Below are 20,878 nucleotides of genomic sequence, written 5' to 3'. Positions count from 1 at the left end.
TATTATTATTATTATTATTATTATTATTTTACTGAAAATAACAGAAAACTAAGTTTAGATAATTATGTGGTACGAATGTACATGAAATCTTTATAAATGGATTTTAGATTTCACTTTGAATGACATATAAATAAATTCTAACATAAAATTTCATTTTAGTCACTCTGTCTTCTAATATTTATAAGTTGTTCTATAAAGAAAATGGATATTGTAGTGAGTATCAGGTGGTGGGGATTTAATAAAAATAAATAATTTTTTTAGAGGTTTCAAAGTTTCAAATATTTTGAGAGATTTATTGAAATATTTTTAGGAAATATATAATTAATTTTTAAAAAATTCAAAAGATTTAATAAAAAATTGATATTATTATATAAGACTAAAACATAAGTTTATGTAAGAAGTATAAATTTTGAAAACTATATTAAATATTTAGAGAATGTGAAATTACAAAATTTCAAAAATGTAAAATTAAATCATCGAAATATCTAAATTATACAAAGATTTATAAATGTCAAGAAATGCAACTCCACCCACACATTCCTTCAATCTATTCATGTCACTATACAATGCGACTATTTTCTTAGTACAAATCAAACTGTTATCAAAGTATATTGTATTTTAATAACCGTTTGAGAATATATAGTAGGTATGAACATGACACAAATAAAGTCTTAATCTAAATTATAACGATTTTATTCTTATAAATCCTATGTACAAACAAATTAAATATTATTCCAAATCAAATGTTAATATTTGGATTAAGAAAAAAAACAATTGGAAATAAATAGGCGTATGTAGCACGGAATGTCTCAAGTACGGCAGCCTTAATATACAGTTAAAAAAATACGCTACCAGAAATGTTAATATTTTTTAAAAAATTTCCGGTAAAGTGCTACTTAAAATATTATTTTCTACCAAAAATGTTAACATTGTGTGTACTTAAAATATTTAACCTTTTAGATAAAGCGTTACATAAAATATTATTTTTTCTACCAAAAATGTTAATATTGGGTTTTATCGAAAATTAGTTAACGAAATTAATATTTCCGGTAAAAAAATAATGTCTTAAGTAGCATTTTAATAGAAATTTTAAAAGAATATTAATAATTTCGATAAGATATTTCTTTAACCGTATATTAAGACTGTAGTACAATATAATTACTCATTTAGTATACCTTTTCTCGTAGAAAGAGATATTCCCCCACTATCTTGGTCATGTTCTCATACAGTTGTTCAAGATCCAAAGCTCCATCAAGTTGGTAGCTTGGAGATCTGCAATTTTCCCCCAGGATCCTATTTCCATAAAAAGATGACAAATTTATTAAAAAAATCAGTGCTGTTGACTGGCAGCGTGAGATTTGATCAATCACCCCATGTGCCTTACCAAATAATTGCGCACAAAGAATGGAAATTCCCTTGTTATTATCACTCCAATCATATAATATCTATTAATAATCAATTTTAGAGGACCTTCCCTCCTTAATTATATCCTTTAATCATTCAAAAATTAATATTTTTTACTTCTTCGAATATAAATTTTAGTATTCCATAGTTCCCAAAACTAAAACAATACCAAATGTGTCAATAATTCAAATTTATTAATTATATTTGTATTTAATTATTTATAGTTTAACCATTCTAATAACTAGAATTAATCAAATGATTTTAATGCTTAAAAGAGAATGTCATTATTTTAGAGATCCGCTCTCTTTTAACCTTTTATCTTATGGGTAAATTATAAATTTCATCATTAAATTTTACTATCTCTCCTATTTTGGTAATTGAACTTTAAATTTTTTCAATTCTTCACTGAACTTAATATATTGAGTTTTTTAGTCACTCAACTGTTAAAAAGTTAACGACGTTAAAACAACACAGTTTTAAAAATCAAAATTTTCAACAAAACGACGTCTTTTGCCTCTATATAAAAGCTAATTTATAATGTCATTAGTGAGAAAACAATCGAGTGACCAAAAAACTCAATATATTAAGTTCAGTAAAAAAATTGAAAAGATTGAAAGTGTAATGAATAAAATAGGAGAGAGAATAAAGTTAAGGTACCAAATATGTAATTTACCCTTATCCTATTTTACTAAATTTTAATGATTAATTTATGCATTATAATTATTTTAGGATAAATAATTGATTAATATAGTCAATCATTTTGGACAAAGGCCATGTGAGCCTTAAAATGAAGAAGGTATCAGATGTAGCCATGTGGGTCATATTTCAAACGAATACCAATGGAATTGCATGCAATCTGATATTTTCAAAGACCTGGCTGCCTATAAATACAAACACCAAAGCAAGAGACTTTCAGCCTGGAAAACCAGATCATTTCAGTGCCCATCAACCAAAACCCAATTTCATCATCATCATCGTCATCAAGCTCAAAGCTTTTTGACTCTTCGATTAAAGATCAGCTATGGGTATCCATTTACCATCGGTGATTCAACATGCCAAGCAAGTTCTGAAACTGCAGTCCAAGAGCCAAAGAGATGTTCCAAAAGGCCATATTGCAGTCTACGTCGGAGAAATCGAGAAGACGAGATTTGTGGTTCCGATTTGGTACTTGAACCACCCTTCTTTCCTAGATTTGCTCAACCGAGCCGAGGAAGAGTTCGGGTTTAATCATCCCATGGGCGGTCTCACCATTCCCTGCGACGCAGATGCCTTTGTTCATCTCACTTCTCGGTTGCATGCTTGCTTAAATCCCACAAGACTTTAGCTAGAAACTTATGGCTTTGGTTTCCATTGTAGAAATATGAAAATTTGTAAATGTAGATACCAGCTCATGAAATTCTTTGTTTCTGAATCCAAAGAAGCAATCTCATTAACTTTTTTATACAGTACAAAAAATGAACAGCAAACAAATATATTATTGTTTGATTTGCAAGATATATGATGGACCCCTTTGATTAAAAAAAAAAGGAAATTTGAGGAGTAGATAAGTGCTTTCCAGCACAGGTTAAGCAAGTAGAAGTGTCAGTCAATCAATCCTTTTTTTCATGCTTTCCGGGAACTGGATGACAGGTATGAAGTATGTACAAAGCACTACGGGGTGAACAAAAGTACAACAGATATGACCTGGCAACTTCAAAATGACATGATTCTACTCTGTCACACCCACAAGCAGCGCGTCCAAATGTTTTTCTTTACTTTGCTCAATGCTCCTTTTTCTCTATCTCTAGTGTAAATCTGCTGATTTCAAACCAAATTATATGGGATTTATGTTATAATTACGACTGCGTTCTTTATTGCATTTAACACAATTGCAGGTTTAAGGATGCTATTACCGCTGATCAAATATTTTAATAATATAATAATAATTTCGGAAGACACTATGACTGTCGTAAAACGGTTTTTATTCTAATAACATACATTTATTTAAATCTTTGCTAAGTACTTACAGATCAGAATGTGTGAAATAACCCATGCGAGCTTTTGCATGGAGGGTCCTCTCAGAATCACGGTTTGTTTACTGACAATAGGCACCCATAACCCTATGATTTGTCTATTATTTGAGATACCAAGGAAATTATAAAGACCGAGCAGTTCAAGAATTCATATTCGTAGTGAACTACAGGGCATATATTGCTCCGCATACACTATCGTTTATCAGGTAGTAAAAGTGATGCAACAAATGCGTCAAACATCATGTTCACAAAGATTAATATTACTTCGCAGAATTGTTATGCATCAAACGTTAAATTATGTGTAGTTGATGTACTGAACAATGTTGTAGTAATGTAATAGAAAACATAATAAAATAAATGGGATTACAAAACAGGTAAATGAAACAATTATCAATTTAGGCAAAAGATTGTGGGATGTCAAATAGTAGCATGCAATTAACAATGTTGTAGCATTATGATTGATGTGTCTAGCAATAACTTAGAAGGTTATTCTTCTCTCGAAGATATTCACCAACAACTTACAAGGACTATATCTCTATAGCAACTCAAATAAACGTACTAAGAACGCTAAGGCAAAATAATCAGCAAAAATCTCTTTTATGCTAAATGTTGTTCTCACATATGTTGATGTTATTCATGATGTAACTTAATCTAGCAGCATTACTAGGCAGTTTATATCTCTACAAACAAACTGAAAATTAAACTCAAACAATACCAATCAATAATACTAAGACAAAGTGAATAAACATGAAATTCATAAAATATATTCAAAATAAAATATCCAAGTTTAACATCTCAACATAAAATAAAAACAATATCTTAACAAAATAAAACATCATTCTCAAGTTCGATCTAAATTGCTAAGATGACGCCTAACTGATCATGGGTCATCGCTCTCACGGTTGCAACATGCTTCATATCCAAGTGTTGTTTTCCCAAAGATTTTTAGGCTGTCATGACAAGCAATAGGAGAGAAAAATAAAATGTGGCTATAAAAATTAATTTATACAATATTAAAATAAAAATTAAATTTAAGAGTTATATATTTTTAAAATAAATTTAATATTTTATTTTTCACATTTATAATTCAAGGATTATATATAATTTCAAATCGAATCTTTTTAAATTAATTAATATTTTTATTATTTATTAAAAGTAATTAAAATATTAACTTTTAATAAATAATAAAAATATTAATTAAATTAAAATGATTCGATTTGAAATTATATATAATCCTTGAATTATAAATGTGAAAAATACTAAATTTATTTTAAAAATATATAACTCTTAAAATTTAATTTTTATTTTAATATTGTATAAACCAATTTATAATAAATAAAAAATCTATGCTCAATTCTCACTATGGGCTTATTTCTCTTCTTCTTTTTTTTTTTTTTGACATTAACTAAAATATATATGGTATTGTGTAAATAAGAACACAGTGGTGAGGTGTGGGCAAATCTTTCATGAGGTTCCAAGTTTGATTCCCTACATGCCTCCTTTGTTCTACTTTCTTTATTTCCTATTTGATTTTCCTTTCTGGTTGGAAGATAAATATATAAATTATATTATAGAAAAATATTTAATCTAATGGTGATATATGTCACCATCTAATTGGTAGATTAAATTTATTTTAGGACCAAATTGATAGAATGTATTAGTATTGAGGATTAAATCTATAATTATACCGATTTTATTAACTACCATAAGATATTAACGGCAAGTGGCTTGATTGAATACAATTAAATAGTTAAGTGGTTTGATTGATAAAATTCAAAAATTGGTGGTAAAAGTGAAATGGCTAAATAGTTAGGTGGTCATGTTATAGTTTACCCTAATTAATATTACTCATTATATTATATTGACACTTTCCTAAGTGACTCAAATTGAACAAGTAGAAACCAATCAAAACAAGACTCAAACCAAATCCAATGACACAAATTAGCAACCAAATGAAGTAGGAGTGTGCAAGTTTAAACAACATATACCATATCTCTTACAAATGCCAGTAACAGCTTAAGTACAATGGGTTCTGCCAATGAAATAAATTACTCTATTATTACAATAACTTGAACTTGCAAGTAAGATGAAAGCAACTTGTCTCCTTGAAAGCTAATATAATCAGCTAAAATAGGCCTCCTGATATTTTATTATTACATTTTCAATGCAAAATATTCCGGGATAAGCTACGAACAATGTTTGTTCGTTTAATCAGTAGATGTGAGTATGCTCACGTGGAATCATTTTAACATATAGAGCAAAAGCGACGCACCCAATGGCCGGTCCAATCCAAAATATCCAGTGTCCGTTCCAAAGGTGGCCTCCTCTAACAAAAGCTGGACCGAAACATCGAGCCGGGTTCAGCCCTGCACCGCCGTAACCTTTTGTTGCAGTAACCGCAGTTGAAATGTACACTAAAAGACCCAACACTATTCCCAATATAACACAGATTTGTACTCGCCCCACAGCCTTAGCTTGGCGACCATCAAAAGCCATCCATACTGAAGCAAAAAGAAACACAAAGGCACATATTATCTCAAGCCAAAGGGCCTGGCTTGTCCCCAGGCCGATCACAGTTGGACCATGTTCGCCTGGTACAACAACCGTCACCGTGCACCCTGCTAGAGAATACGTTCGTTCGATGCCGCTGTTAACCACGGCTTTGAGTGCAAGTGAACCTAGTATGCCTCCAACAGATTGAGCCAAAATGTATATGGCGGCTTTCGAAACCGAAACCAGGCCAGTATGCAATGCAGCAAATGTAACAATCGGATTGATATGGCCGCCAGAGATGGGGTAAGTAGCTAAGAGGAGAACCGCAACGACAAAGGCAATCAAGACCGACATGACAAGGTTGGGTACCTTTGTTTCGGTCTGCAATGTGGAGATAACAATGGTGTCCAATGCGAAAACCAGCACCGCTGTGCCAAGAAGCTCTGCCAAAGAAGCCCTCCATACCTATGATCCAACACTGTTAAACAATGCATGGCAACTCAAAATTTAACGACAATTAATATCTGGGAATTCAAGCACTAACCTCCAAGGAGGAAAGCTCTTCAAGGCCTAACAACTTGGTCGATAATGGGACTTTTGCCTCGGGTTCTTCCTTAAATTTCCCTGGCCTGCAAAAATGAAACAAACTTCAACCTAACTTGAGCATAATTCAGGCCTCAAAACGAAGTAAATGACACTGTGTGCATAATTACGTTGGAGTAAAGGCAAGAGGCTGGACTTTAGAGTCATTATAGATGTTTTCTTCATCTGCAACAATCCCATTTCCTGCCATCTTTTTCATTCAACTCTACCGGCTGAAACCCTTTTCTGTGTTAAATGTATGCGTTTGCTGCATGAAACTACATGTTGTAATCCATATATATATAGGCATGGATTCATGAGTTTGAACAAGAAGAAAGTTAAAATATATTGGCTGCTATATATATTATTATATTCATTTTAATTCCAAAGTTCCTTCATCCTGGTGCTACAGTAACATTTACAGAAGATATTTTGATACGCACTCCATAACTTATAAATTTTATAATTAATCTTATGCTTGTGAGTTTGGCATTTCCAGTTAGATACTTATTATATTACTTGCAAATCATGCGTGTTGAATTTTTAAAAGAGATTGAGGTTGAGAAGTAGTGCGATTGATCTATTTCTTTATGTGGCTGCTAGGCTGGGGCATTTGACTTCGATATTGTCGGTTGGATATTTGCATGAACTTCAATATCAGTACAGATCAAATCCCCACAGTTATGGGATCATGTTCATTTCAAATTAGCCGACGTAATTTCTTTTCTTCACAAAAAACTTGGTTTCATTTCATGTAATATATTTAAAAAAAATCATTTAAATTACTACACCTTTTTTAGGTAATCCCTTAAATAAAGTACAGCTGAAGAATTTTATGGTGTAAAGTAGGAAAGACCTTATCCGAATTTCACAACCCGAACTATGTTAATATCTGGTGGATATGGTTAGTTATATGTGCCCCGATCGAATATGTCGTTTCTTATGGCTTCTGACACAAATCAATATTTTCATATTTGGTTGCAAAAGAATTTTAACTTCATCTTCTGTTCAGGTACCATGGGGAATGTTTTTCGTTCTTGTGCTTCCGAAACTCAGGTTGTCCAGCGTGCCACATTCGGAAGTGACCCGAATTGCTAGAGCCAAGGAAAGAAATGATGAAAACAAAACAATAATTTAGATTACAAGTAGTCGTGCAAGAATCTTCAACACTAATACAGCAAATAATTCTAGATACTCAAATAATAATCGTAACACTAAGAACAACTCCTAAGATATTTATAATGAATAGCCTAGAATATTAGTCTAAGATCCTATAAAGTAGTAGATAATGGGAACAGGGAAGCAGTTGTGGACAGTTAGGCATCATGTATGCCAAGTAGTTAATACTTTGTTAGGTAGTAAAACGGTGTCAAAATGCTCTAAACTAGAATAAAAATCAGAATAACTATTTAATATAATGTTAGGGTGTTTTTTTAACATTATGCCCAAATAATATTACTCATTATATTGACACTTTTAGAAGTGACTCCAATAGCTAGAGGGTCTCATTGGGTCGGCTGGAATAAACCATCGCTGGGAGTAATGTTGCTCAATTCTGATGATGGCTCTTTCGGCAGCTGAGCTTGGATTCGAGGCTTTATGATGGAGTTTGGGTTTATCGATAGCGTGAATGCAGAGCTTCGGTGAGTTCGGTAAGGTCTGTTTACCTAATGAAATCGGGTTGTCGTGATTGATTGTGGAACTTGATGCACTTATTGTGGCTTATATGCTCAGCCGTCCTTTACAGATTGAGCACTTGATCGTGGAACTTGATGCACATATTGTGGTTTATATGCTCAGCCGTCCTTTTCAGATTGAGCACTCATCGGACACTTGGATTAAGAATTGTTTAGATTACGTTATACGGATCCATCATCTTCTATGCGAGGGTAACCGGTGCATAGATCATTTGAGCAAAAAGGATTAGCAATAGAACCCTCCACTACAATATAACCATATCCAGTATAACCCGTCTCCTGAGGTGCCGAATGGCAACCTTAACGCAACAGTAAGGAACTATTTCATCGACAGCACCACAGATGATCCAGTTCTGTCAGCCTTCGTTTAGCGATAAAAATTACTTAGGACATTCACATTTAATGTATAAATAATACTCTTGCCATGAATGAAAATTTTGATAATGCAAGGTAGAACTTTCTCCACCCTCCACATGTAGGAATAATCTATAATAAATAACTTCATATAGGCAGCAGGTTAGGCATTTGACATCAAACACTAATCCATCTATGAAATGTTTTACTTACAAACATCTGCCCAAAGTTTCCGCATCCCGAAAATTACAAACAGTTCACTAATTTGCAGTCACAAGAAATGTGTCGAGAGCAAAAACCAGAACTTAAACAAGGACAAGTCACATATTTAACCAAGTTATGCTTTTTTCGGCAGCCACCTCGTGAACCGCAGCAAAAACAGCATCTTCACTTAGACCACACCCGAGGGAAGACGGAGAACAAGCTGCCCTCCAAAGACACTGCAAAAGCATAAATGATTATGTAAGTAAAACACTGATATCCGGACTAGAATACTTGGTTCCACATTACAAAGGTTGAGTTCCACATTACAAAGGTTGTAACCGACCTCTTTATATAATAGTAACAGAAGTCTGCTAAAATGAAAGTTTGAACAATTTCCGATATAAGAACCATAGAAGGCCACAATCCATAACCCAAGGCTACCAGCAGGCGTCCTCGGCTGTCTAGAACCTGTAGAAAGCAGTAGAGAATGGATTAACATCTTAAAACTATCACCCTCATGATTCACAATAACATTTCTCGAACCAGTATCATACAAAGCTTCCCCTCTACACAGAAATACGTATGTTAAAACCGAATGTGGCTAATGAAAATGAAATTGACATCTACACGCAACAACCAGCCTCATTCTAGGTGACAACCGTTCAGTCCAACCTTCAGGATCCTTCATCATGCAGGTCAAAGCTGTCTATTTATTTTTTTTCCAAAGTAGGTAAATTATAAAATAGACTGTTATCCATTTAATGCATGACTAACTGAAACCCGATCACGTTCAACTTAATGTCACAAGATCAAACCTGTAGAACCCAGTGAGCACAGCTGAAGAACCTTGCAACACCCAAGGCAAATACATAATGAGCTGTAAATGGCTCAACAATCTGAAAACACAAAAAGAAGTTGAGTTAAAGATGATAAATTTATAAACCTTATGAAAGTATATCTACCATGCAAGTAATTTTAACCTTAGTATTTTGCATCACTCGCAACTGAGGTAAAACAGAAACAGCTTCCAGATAAACGCAGAATGCCCAGAAAATCCTGTTTACTAGATTATGAGAAGTTGTTGGGTGAATACACAGAGCTAGTATTGCACAAGGGGCAACCTGAGTCCAAATTCAAAAGCAAGGGCATTATTTCTAGAATATGTTACAAAAATCTAATCAAGGAACAGAGAATCTAATTGGTTACAAGATAGAATCTAGTGAATCAAAACAAGAAGAGTGAGGTATAAGGTGTCTTTCAAAGTGGAAGCAAACAAGCACTAAGGAAAACTGAAGACAATTAGAAGACTACACATGAAAAAGAAGAAAGAGAACAAAACAAGTCAAAACTAAGTAGATCTTTTATTTACGAAACAGATTTGAAGGAAAGGAGATTTATATTTTCTAGTATGCAGATATTGCAGCAATGTGCCTCAGTAAGCATGGATATCTATATCAACATTACATAAGCATAAGATATTGAGAGAATAAGCTTTAGGAGAAAACAAAACCATCTCTTGACAAGTAAAACATGAAACACTGGAGATAAAGCCAGTAGGATTCAATTCTAAACCCAACAATTTGTTGGACAGAAAAGCACACATTACTGCAAATAAGACTGATAAAAACTCACAACATAATATATCGCGAAGTTGTCCTTGTCTTCCATGTAGCTGGACTTCAGTTTGAAACGGATCATATAAATAACCCACAAAGTTGTAGCCAACGTGGCTAAATCAAGTAGGGTGTGTATGTCGTATTCCATGACAAGGCTACAGTACAGCCTAACAGCTAAAAAGATAGCTGTTAGTTCTTGGGATTTGAGTGATAATCCTGCAACCATTCAAAAATATTTTCAAATAATTGAATGAAACCAATATTTTCATCAATAAAGATTAAAGGCTTTCTACACTCAGTTAAGATACACTTACCCAAAAATTGAGGGGTAAATCAATTAAATCCTCTATGTTGTGTAAACAACTGACCAAGATTAGAAGATATAATAAATTTAAATAACAAGCAAGCATTAGGTGTTGCAGGAAAATCGGAAGAGAGAGAGAGAGAGAGAGCAGCTCCTTTTGGTACAAAATTGCATATTTTTATCACGAAAACACCATAAAAATTTATTGAATTGTGAGACAAGTAAAACACCTTATTGAAGGAAAACACCATAAAAATTGCATATTTTTATCACGAAAAGGAATAGAATGAGGCACAAGTAAAAAGAAGGCAAACTCGTAAAATTTATTGAATTGTGATACAAACAGAAAAGGGCTTCCCTTTGCATCAAGAAGAAACCCCTTATTGAAAGTTGATAAAACACCGTAGAAAGATCATTCCACACAAAATAACTTATATATTCTACCCATCAGAATTCAATCAAAACCATCAATATCGTATCATGAAATGCAACATAACTCATACACTTCATGATAAGTGAAAAGAATTAGGACGAAACTGTAGATTTATATATCAGAATTTAATTGAAGTCACCAAACAAAAAAATTGATTCCAATCGAAAGAAACGAGAAATCAAGCCAGAAGTTCAACCTAGAAACAGCTATAAAGCAAATAAAAAAAATCCTTCCATTGGGCACATAGTTGACAAACCAAAACCTTTAAAATTTTGCAGCTTCGCGATTACCCGTCACGAGTTTTTGAAATTACTAAATATAGATAGGAAAGAAAACCCATGTATAATGTATTAAATTTAAGCTACAAACTAATAGAAAACAATTTCAATAATAAAATATAGAATTATTTATCAACTGTTGAAAAGATTAAAGTTTTCTCTCTCTCTCTCTTTTTTTTTTTTTGGAATTACCAGCACAAGTCTTCTCTTTGGTGAGTTTATAGATGAGGACGGAGATTCCGAGGGAGTGGACAGCCTCGGCAGCGACGAAGAGATTGTCGTGGTCGTGTACAATGAATCGGAGAAGAACCAGCGCAGCCATCCCCGATACCACCGCCAAAAAAGCCTTTACCTTCGGCGGCTGTCGTCTCACCCACATCGATACCGCATGGATCGGCCGTTTCGGTGTCTTCATCTCTTCTTTATTCTTTTTCCCGAGAAACTGCGGGAAATTTTAGGGATTTACAAGAAATTGGATTGAGGATTTGGGAGTTTGATCTAAGTTTTCCGTTTATTAGAAAAGAAAAATAAATAAAAATATTTGGGTTTTTTTTTTTCTTTCCTCAAATCTCCGATCTCGATCGCTTCGATTGAGACTAAGAAAACGACAAGTGATTCGGGTGGGTGTTCACTTAACGGGCGAGAAATCTGGACATTATTATTTATAATTTATAAGTGGTTTAAGTCTATCAAAGTCCCTGCATTAAACGCAAGTTGTGGTTCTGTGGACTTAGTTTTTGTACATTTGTTGGTCACTTTTTTTTTAATTTTTTAAATTCTAAAATTTTTGTTATGAATCAAATCATTTTTTAATAATTTTTTAATATTAGTTTATGTATTATATATAAATTTTTATTTTTATTTAATTATTTTAATTCATTATAATTTAATCATATTTTTCTTATATTATTTAGCTTAGGTTACAATTTTAAAACTAAAAAAATATTAAATAAATTAAATAAGTTAAAATTTTAAGATCTTTTTTAATAGTATGAGATATTTATAAGATAATATTTATTCAGAATTTTTTAACATATTGATAACTCATACATTGTAAATACAGTTACTTGAACAAATATTTTTAAGGAGAACAATTTTCTTTTATTACTGAGATCACTTAATAAATTTAATAAAATCATAAATATTAAATATGTAACTTATAATGTCGATAGGAGAATTTGCCCATTCATAAATTATATAACCTAACTTTTTATATGTCGGTTATAGCCTAAATTGCTCTCCATTTTAATTACAATAACAATTACATTTGTATAATTTATGTATTTACGAATAACTATCACAATAATTAAGCACCATAAGTATTAATTTAATGAGATCATACGTCAAGTCAACTGAATACTGTATAAAGTTTAAAAATATTTTATTATATTTTTCAATAAATGTAGTCAATTTTATTTTAAAAATATTTCAAATTGTAGTAAAAAATTACAATCATAATCTTAAACTAAATATAGAACAATTAATTAATGGCATGTTTATACACACATAATAATTAAAGAAAAAATTATTATCATATGAGTTCTTTTTATTAAGATTATTATATGAGTTTTAAATTTTTTTTGTTATTGGTCGTCACTTATTATTACTATCGGTTACTTCAATGGTCAAATTGATATGCTATGTAAATTTTAGAGATACAATGATATTTTATCTAAATTTTATAAATCAAAAGTAAAAATTAACTCATTTTATTGATATGACATCAATTATCAGTTTAGTGATCAAAATATAAAAATAGATAACATAAGTAGTGAAAACGGAATATTTATAAAAGGTGAGTGACCAACCGTGTAGTGTATCCAAAAAATAGTGTCCCTTGTTTGATGAGAAATAAGTAAAACATGGGTAGTTTTTAAAGAGATGTTAAGCAAAATGAGTTGGCGAGAAGCAAACAGAAAGGCATTATCTCCGTATGTTCGGAGTTTCGTATCAAAGAGAAGCTATCATAAAGTACATGAACTTGATCTTTTCAAGATGGGCTTCATTTGTCTGTCTTGCTCTATTGATACCATTCCCAGGTGAGATGGATCTTCCAACAACATCTTTGCTACCAAATAACCAGCAATGGATCAGGTTTGGGCTTTACGCGCTTGCTTCCCAATGTATCTCCCCAGCTTTCCATCATAATTTTCAGTCCAATGGTCCATCAGCAGCCTGGTCTCAGCTATTTCAATCGCACGTCTCGCTATTTGGGGGCGTCCGGTCTTCCCACACTCAGCTGTGAGCAGCCATAACAGCACTGGACACAAAATGCAGCAGTCAAAATGGATTTCAAACTAAACATCTCAGCTAAACATTCCTACTATGTATGTTATAATCAAACGACGGTTACGGTGGTAACAAGCATAATCATCGCACAATATAAACTAACATCAAGTTTTACCAATTAGAATTTGAGTTATGTTTATAAAAACTTACCCCACCCTGTATTTTTATGAACTTCAATAAAGCTACAAGATATGTCAATGCGTACCTGGCCATGATCCCCCGTTGTGGTATCTCCATCGGGTGTTTTTGGGATCACATCCTGTTATGATCCACCATTCATGAGTTTCTATGGCTGGATAACAAACCTTTAGTGGCATTTCTCCAACCAACTCTTCCCAGCGTGATTCTATAAGATCCATAATTGCAATGGACTGTTCAGGAGTCGCCAATGATGACAGGATCACGATACAATTTCCCAAGCAGAACCATCGGAAATCCATTCCCGCAGGGCTGACATTACCGATAAAGTAGCCACCACGAGCCGGCATGAAATCGAAAATCCAATCTAGAAGAGAGTCTGGCATTACATTAAACTTGTTGACTTCAGTATGAGAGTACCCTTTTGTCTTGAAACGATATATGTCATTGAGCTGCTTAAAATCAAGCCAAAAATAACTTCTCATGTTATAGCTTAATGCATTTAGGCGGTTAATTACTCGTTCTATGAGCTCCTTTCCTTCATTATATTGCTTGAGTAGAAGCAGAGCACACCTTAAAGCCATGAAGAAAAGAGTTTGGATTTCAATGGGATAGCCATATACACCATGTAGACACGATGTCAAGAATAAAGCTCAGCCCACGTTATTTAAAGATAAAATATGAACATATCAGTTCTCAAGCTTAATTTACCCATTACAAAATATAAGCTAATGCATGTTTCGACAAAAAAAAAAGGTCCACACATTCTTACCGTATATTCACAACTTATCAAAGGATCCAAATATTACAAGAATTTTATCAAATCTCAACCACTCGAACATATGAGACAAAGGATGGTCCACCACTTAATTCAGATCACCATTCCAAATATAAAATTGTTTATGGCCTATATAGTTAACATAACAGTAGTCGAATATATTATCCAACCACAGAGGAAAGAAAAAGGTCAAGTTATTTCAAAATACAACAGGGCAAAGAAAATTTTGACTTATGATGTGGTAAGACTATTACATCTTTTAGTGGATGAGGAAAAGGTTGAGTGGGAAATACAGGAAGTATTTCAATGGATGAATTATGTTTGCAAATTAGGAATAGTTCATTTTACTACCATAGCATTGTTTTCAATGCCAAGCTGAGAAAGTAACTCATATTTGTATGTGTAGACACTAATTTTCGTCCGTTCTTTTTAATTTAGATATTTCTATATACATATATATTATATAGTTTGCAAATGGTTTGAAAATATGTATATAATATATAGTTTTTAAAAACATTTTAAAAATTATATAATATATGGTTTTTAAAGTACTTTTGAAAACCGTATAAAATATAGTTTTTAAAATATTTTTGCAAAATATATAATATATAGTTTTTAAAAACATTTTTTGAAATTTAAATAATATATAGATTTTAAAAACATTTTTGAAAACTTATATAATATCTAATTTTTGAAAACAATTTTTGAAAATCATATAGTTTTTAAAAAAACATTTTTTTTTTGAAAATTATATAGTTTTAAAAAAAACAACGTTTTTGAAAATTTATATATAGTATATAGTTTTTTAAGACCTTTTTAAAATTTATATTATATAATTACTTTATTATTATTATTATTACTTATTTTTATTTCTATTTTTTTTCCAGGTCCAAAAATTCGGTCCAATGAAACGGTCCAATAACAGTCCAATCAGATTTGGGCCTGACCCAGCCTGTTGAAGTTTAGGGTTTGAAAACTCTAGTCACACATCCCAGTCAAGCGCCGCAACAGAGAAACAGAGAGCCAGTCAAGGGACATCACAACGGCGCGTTATTTCCGGCCGGGGAAATCGGGACTGACCCATCCCGAAATCCCCGGTCAACGACGAGTGTTACCACGAAGATCGGAACCGTGCACCACCGGTGGGGGGTATAAATACCCCCACCAAACCACGACGAGAACAACGGTATCACACAAAACATAACCCACAGATAGCATCATCAACACAGAAAATAGAGCCATCACAAAACAACAACCACAGTAACATCACAATACCATCAACACAAACAACATCAACCAAAAACTCAGAGCAAATATCAACAAAAACCTCACAAAGATACAAAGCAAGAAACCATATAAAACCAGTACATCGGTGGTGCGTCGGAACCAAGAGGAGCCAAACACCTTCGAGGCCCGAGGAGTCGTCGGAAAAGGTAAGGGAACCGAGGGGTTTTTTTTAGATCTAGGGCGTTTGACTCATTGTATGGTATTTTTGTGGTTAGATTCGGCTTCGGGGTGACGGGAAGCATATTCGGAGAGGTTTCATTTATTTTCGACGGCGGTTATCGACGGTGACAGACAGTGGCCAGCGGGGGCCGACCACCCCTCAAATGAGAGGGCTTTAGACAAGGATGAGAGAAAATTTTTCTCTCATTTGTTAGAGAAAGGAATGAAAGTGAGCAAATGAAAGATGAAGGCCTTCATGACCGATTTTGGGGGTGTTTATACCCTCCTCAAAACGACGCCGTTTTGGGGAGGGACCTCAGTGTAATTTCAAGAGTGGATAAACTCCGTCTTCGATCATCATCTTTTTTAATATTTATATATTGGTCACTGAATTCAATTTTTCGTATTTTAATATGGGATTCGAATTTATCATGTTTATATTTTAGTCTCCAATTTATATATTTTCGAATCTGGACCAGGAATTTACGCGGGTTTTATTTTGGTCCCAAGTGTAAATTAATTTCTTTTTTTTCAGTCTTTACATTATATAATAATATCATTTTAATCACTAATTTTGTGTGTTTGGTGTTTTGTGTGATTCTTTAATCTTTTTTTTTTGTTTTGTTTTATTTTATTTATTTCATTATTTATATATTTCTTCATTCTTTTTTTTTAACTCAATTTCACCTACTTTTTTTATTAACATTTTTTATATTTTTGTTTTATATATTATTTTCCCTTTTTTCTTTGACTTACTTAATATTTATTTATTATTTGTTATTTAACATTTGTTTTTACTTTTTTAGAGAAATTCCAGTCAACCAAGGGTAAGTAACTCGAATCGGATATTTAAATTTTGATTTAAATTTTTAATCTCCGCAATTAAAGACAACCGATAAATTAATTGGTACCGAAAGGGATGTTCAAGGGTACTAATCTTTCCTTGACCGTAACCGACTCCCGAACCCAACATGTTTCTGGTACAACGCAGATCAGGTAAGATGGTGTCTGACCCACCTAAATTCATTTTAAAATGGTCGGTGGCGACTCCAATCCACTCATTTCAAGTCGAAGCCCAATTCCGAAGTCCAACCGAAAGACGGTTCCGACAGCATGCTTGATTAATTTTCAATGCAAGATTAGAAATAAGATAAAACTTTGACCGAACAATACTTCTCACCACTGCGAGTTAAATCCAGGACAGTTTTACATGAGAAATTAGACAGAGCTCATTACATTTGCCACATCAATAGGAAAGCGTATGTGATGCTGTGCATGTTTCAGATAGGAAGAAATCAGTTTGATGCTATAGGTAACGGAATATGTGCTGTGAAAAGCTCACCATTCTACGATCAATCATGCAGCAACCATCCGCACTGGGAAGCGTGGGAAATGTGTTAAACCTTCACAGAGATATAAAGCCAGAATTAGGCGCATACCCTTCTGGCATTCTGGCAACTCTGCCAATGAGGTATCTCCCAGCAGACTTGGTGTATGCTCGAAGTAAAATGATCCACCAAAATCCAGAATCTACAAGAGCTACTCTTCCTATTGCACTCTCACCAAAATCTGCAATCAGTGCCTCACCAGGGTTTTAAATAGCATTTGTGGTCACGTTTTCGGTCGTGTCGTGTTTATCACGGTTGCGGACATAACGAATGTCATTGCGGGTATCGCGGTCGTGAATTTTTTTAAATGTTGCACAACTTACCCTAAAATGACTAAATTAAATATAATTAAAATAAAGTTGTAAAATTTAAATTGCAGAAATTTAGATTACTGAAATTAAGACTAAATTAAATAAAAATTAAAATTTACATTTTAAACTAAAGATTAAAATATAAATTCTAAAAGTTAGAGGAATGTCAAATTAATATATCCTTTAATATTATATTTTAAAAATTATTAAAAAAATAAAGCAACCCCACCTCCCCTTCCTCGACCTTTCTGCCTCCCCCTTCCTCCTCCTCCGATTTCATTGTCTGAAACAAAAAAAAAATCTACTTCCACTCTCAACTCCCCAGACTTTTCATTTTTTTGAAACAAAAAAAAGAATTGAGGTTGGAAATTGGAATTACGGATGGAATAACGCTTATAGCGTCCCGTGATTGGCGCAATCCACCGTTACCCATTAAATTGCGGGCGTGACATACCGCTATTGGTGTGAATCTGTTACCCACCGCAAAAATCATGAAAATCGGTTTCAGACGGCGGTACTACTACAATATCAGGGTCGTTATCGCGTTCTCGGTCCGCAATTTAAAACCATGTGTCTCACTGTTCCTAACTGGATCATGGAGAACTTTGAAACTGGCAGGCATTACTCCTTCTCCTAACTGAAACCGATCAATCTTTTTCTCCCATGATTGAAGTCGAAGGGTCTTCAAAATGAAGTTCTTAACTATTTCCGGTTCCCCATTCATCAGGAAAGCTAATGCGCTAGGGACAAAATCTCTCACAAAGACCTTTGCAGAAAAATTTAACCAAACATATTTACAAACTAAAGCATTCGTTGCAAACTCACAATGTTGGTTTCATATGAGCTTCAAAAGCTAGGAGAGTTACTAAAGAAAATAGAATCAAATGGATAAAGCGCCACAAAATCTAAAATATGGAACCTAGAATGTCAATATAACATAAAGATAAATAGAGGGAAAACGAAAAATATGAACTGGATGAGCTCCATTATTAAATCAATAACACCAAATCAATTAAAACCATACAAACAGGTGGAAAAAGTAAAATACTTCTATATCTTGCACCATCCAACAATCAACACAATAAATGTCCGCAAGGACTACTACATTCTACCCCAAGTATTTAGAAGAAAGAAAAATAAGCATAGTGCTGAAAAATATGCTAATTGTGTCTTTCTCTTTTGAATTAATACCAGACACTGACTTTGCTCATGGTACAAGAATAGTAGGCCTTGTAGTCACAAACATTAACTGAAAAAAGAACAGTCATAGAACTGCAGGCAATTCACAAATAGACGATAAATTCATCTCATATACTGAAATTTAACATTTAATCACCATTACCAATACAATGATCAAGCATCGTGACAGAGAGAACATGTGGAGTATGTGCTAATTGAATTGATATTGCTTTTAACTGAGATGGAGGCATAAGGTTTGGAGATTCCATATTGGTTGCAATGGACGAGTGCAGCCAAAGTCTACAAGTGTCATGGTGAAATCACGTGGATCATCTGCTATGGTCGGTGATTTCTTGATTTTCAGTTTTCCTCTTTCGAGGTTTGTAGGACTTTGTTATTTGTATTCTAAATGCAATGTTCTTTTGGGTTGTGGTGTTGTTCTTTGTTTTGGTTGCAAGGTCTTTGTTTGCAGTTGGGTTTTTATGATTTGTTTAAGTATGTAACCTCTTCGAAATATCTTTTGCTAATAAAAATTTTATATTGGCTGAGCAAATAAAAAAAACTAAGATGGCATCACGAAATAATGTGAGCTTCACCTTATCGTAGTTAAGATTTTCATCAGAATTATCCAATGCTGCAATAGTCCCAACTGGTTGACCACGAAAATACACCAATGATCTTCTCAAAGCATCCCAAGCTTCACCAACCATTGGATGTGCGTCAAACCAGTGTGTGACATCGTGTATTCAAACCTGACCTTTTACCCGCAGGCGAAGAGATAAATTCCAGTGGCTCATATATTCGAGGTAAACTAATATCAGTAGCTCTGCCTTGATTCAGCGCAATAGATAGTTCATTGAGAAACCTTTCATCCAATGACCTCTGCCTGTCTACATTCAGGAGCCTTGGCTTCTCTAGCAACTTTGAAAAGCCGCCTTCTTCAAATCCATCCAAGGTACAGGGTACAGGGTACATCCCCATTTTTCGTATTTTTATTCTGATTAGCATCTCTATCCGGCGACGACATTTCCCAATATGTATTCTAAATGTTAAGCTGAATTGCAGTAACCTAATCCTGATTCAAATGTTCTACAACCTACAATTCGAAAGAAACAAGACTCAAATCATCGGTCACTTGATTGCAGGTTGAATTACGGTTCAAGACTGATGCAAGGAGGTCATTAACTAACCTTCAAATGAACTGATCAAAACCAGCAAGGCCACAAAATTCCTGGATCAAACAGACGAATTGGTTAACGATTCCGTTGATGTAATCCGTATTGCATTTAACCAAACAGAAAGTTAACGTTTAACATCAAGTGAAAAAACAAATAAGAATAATTACTAAAAAAATTCATCGTCTAACGTGCTTAAAACACACATTGACGATTCAACCAAACAATTAAAAAGAAAAAAGAAATAACGAGTTTAAGATCAGAGAGTAGAGTTTTGCTTGAATCAGATACGTTAACATTTCATCGTAAAATCATATTAATTATTAAAATAAAAAAGAGAAAGAAGAAGAGATAATAATATCTAACCATTTTTAATGAAGTAAGTGAGCAAATAGCCAAGTAGTTTCTCTCTCAAGAATCCAGGAGAAGAGAAAAGAATGGAAGAAATAAGCTGAATTTGGAGACTGATGAGAGCTGAGGCTCCTAGAGCTTACCTGCTCAACCGGTAATCCTTCTTTGCAGGATTTGGAGGAGACCGGCAATTGGGCATGAAAATTTAAAATTTTTAATACGAGGACATGCATGATGCAATTTTAAGGGTAAATACATCATTTCACTGAACTTACTCTCTCTCCTAGTTGCTCACTGTACTTTCAATTTTTTAATTACTCACTAAACTTTCAAATTACTCATGCTTTGATCACTTTGAATTATTTTATTATTATTTTGGTATGATATGGTATTTTTTATTATTATTTAATATAAAAATAATTCACAATATAAAATAAAAATAGAAG

The 20,878-nt window shown here is 33.2% G+C and overlaps 3 protein-coding genes and 1 pseudogene across 3 annotated transcripts; 1 reads left to right on the top strand and 3 right to left on the bottom strand.

The window, feature by feature from the left end:
• The first annotated feature begins 2,340 nt into the window (after positions 1-2,340).
• Positions 2,341-2,795, top strand: LOC120145141 (auxin-responsive protein SAUR23-like). Its single transcript, XM_039159032.1, has one exon. It carries the CDS (start codon positions 2,426-2,428, stop codon positions 2,726-2,728), a length of 303 nt encoding a protein of 100 aa, XP_039014963.1. The 5' UTR covers positions 2,341-2,425; the 3' UTR covers positions 2,729-2,795.
• Positions 2,796-5,627: 2,832 nt separating this feature from the next.
• Positions 5,628-6,702, bottom strand: LOC120145368 (aquaporin AQPAn.G-like). The gene is made up of 3 exons (XM_039159221.1): positions 6,623-6,702; positions 6,454-6,538; positions 5,628-6,374 (listed from the first exon to the last, which is right to left on the bottom strand). Exons 1-3 carry the CDS (start codon positions 6,700-6,702, stop codon positions 5,628-5,630), a joined length of 912 nt encoding a protein of 303 aa, XP_039015152.1.
• A 1,952-nt stretch (positions 6,703-8,654) lies between these two features.
• Positions 8,655-11,989, bottom strand: LOC120145142 (ER lumen protein-retaining receptor erd-2.2-like). The gene is made up of 6 exons (XM_039159033.1): positions 11,570-11,989; positions 10,379-10,578; positions 9,727-9,867; positions 9,562-9,642; positions 9,090-9,214; positions 8,655-8,982 (listed from the first exon to the last, which is right to left on the bottom strand). The coding sequence occupies exons 1-6, from the start codon at positions 11,790-11,792 to the stop codon at positions 8,934-8,936; spliced, it is 819 nt and encodes a 272-aa protein (XP_039014964.1). The 5' UTR covers positions 11,793-11,989; the 3' UTR covers positions 8,655-8,933.
• Positions 11,990-13,341: 1,352 nt separating this feature from the next.
• Positions 13,342-20,044, bottom strand: LOC120145061 (annotated as a pseudogene).
• Between the last annotated feature and the right edge of the window lie 834 nt (positions 20,045-20,878).

This window comes from Hibiscus syriacus, unplaced genomic scaffold (assembly GCF_006381635.1).
Source record: "Hibiscus syriacus cultivar Baekdansim isolate YM2019G1 unplaced genomic scaffold, ASM638163v2 tig00110893_pilon, whole genome shotgun sequence".
NCBI classification, from domain to species: domain Eukaryota; kingdom Viridiplantae; phylum Streptophyta; class Magnoliopsida; order Malvales; family Malvaceae; genus Hibiscus; species Hibiscus syriacus.
The sequence above is the reverse complement of the archived record's forward strand: the minus strand, read 5'-3'. Positions and strand labels throughout refer to the sequence as shown.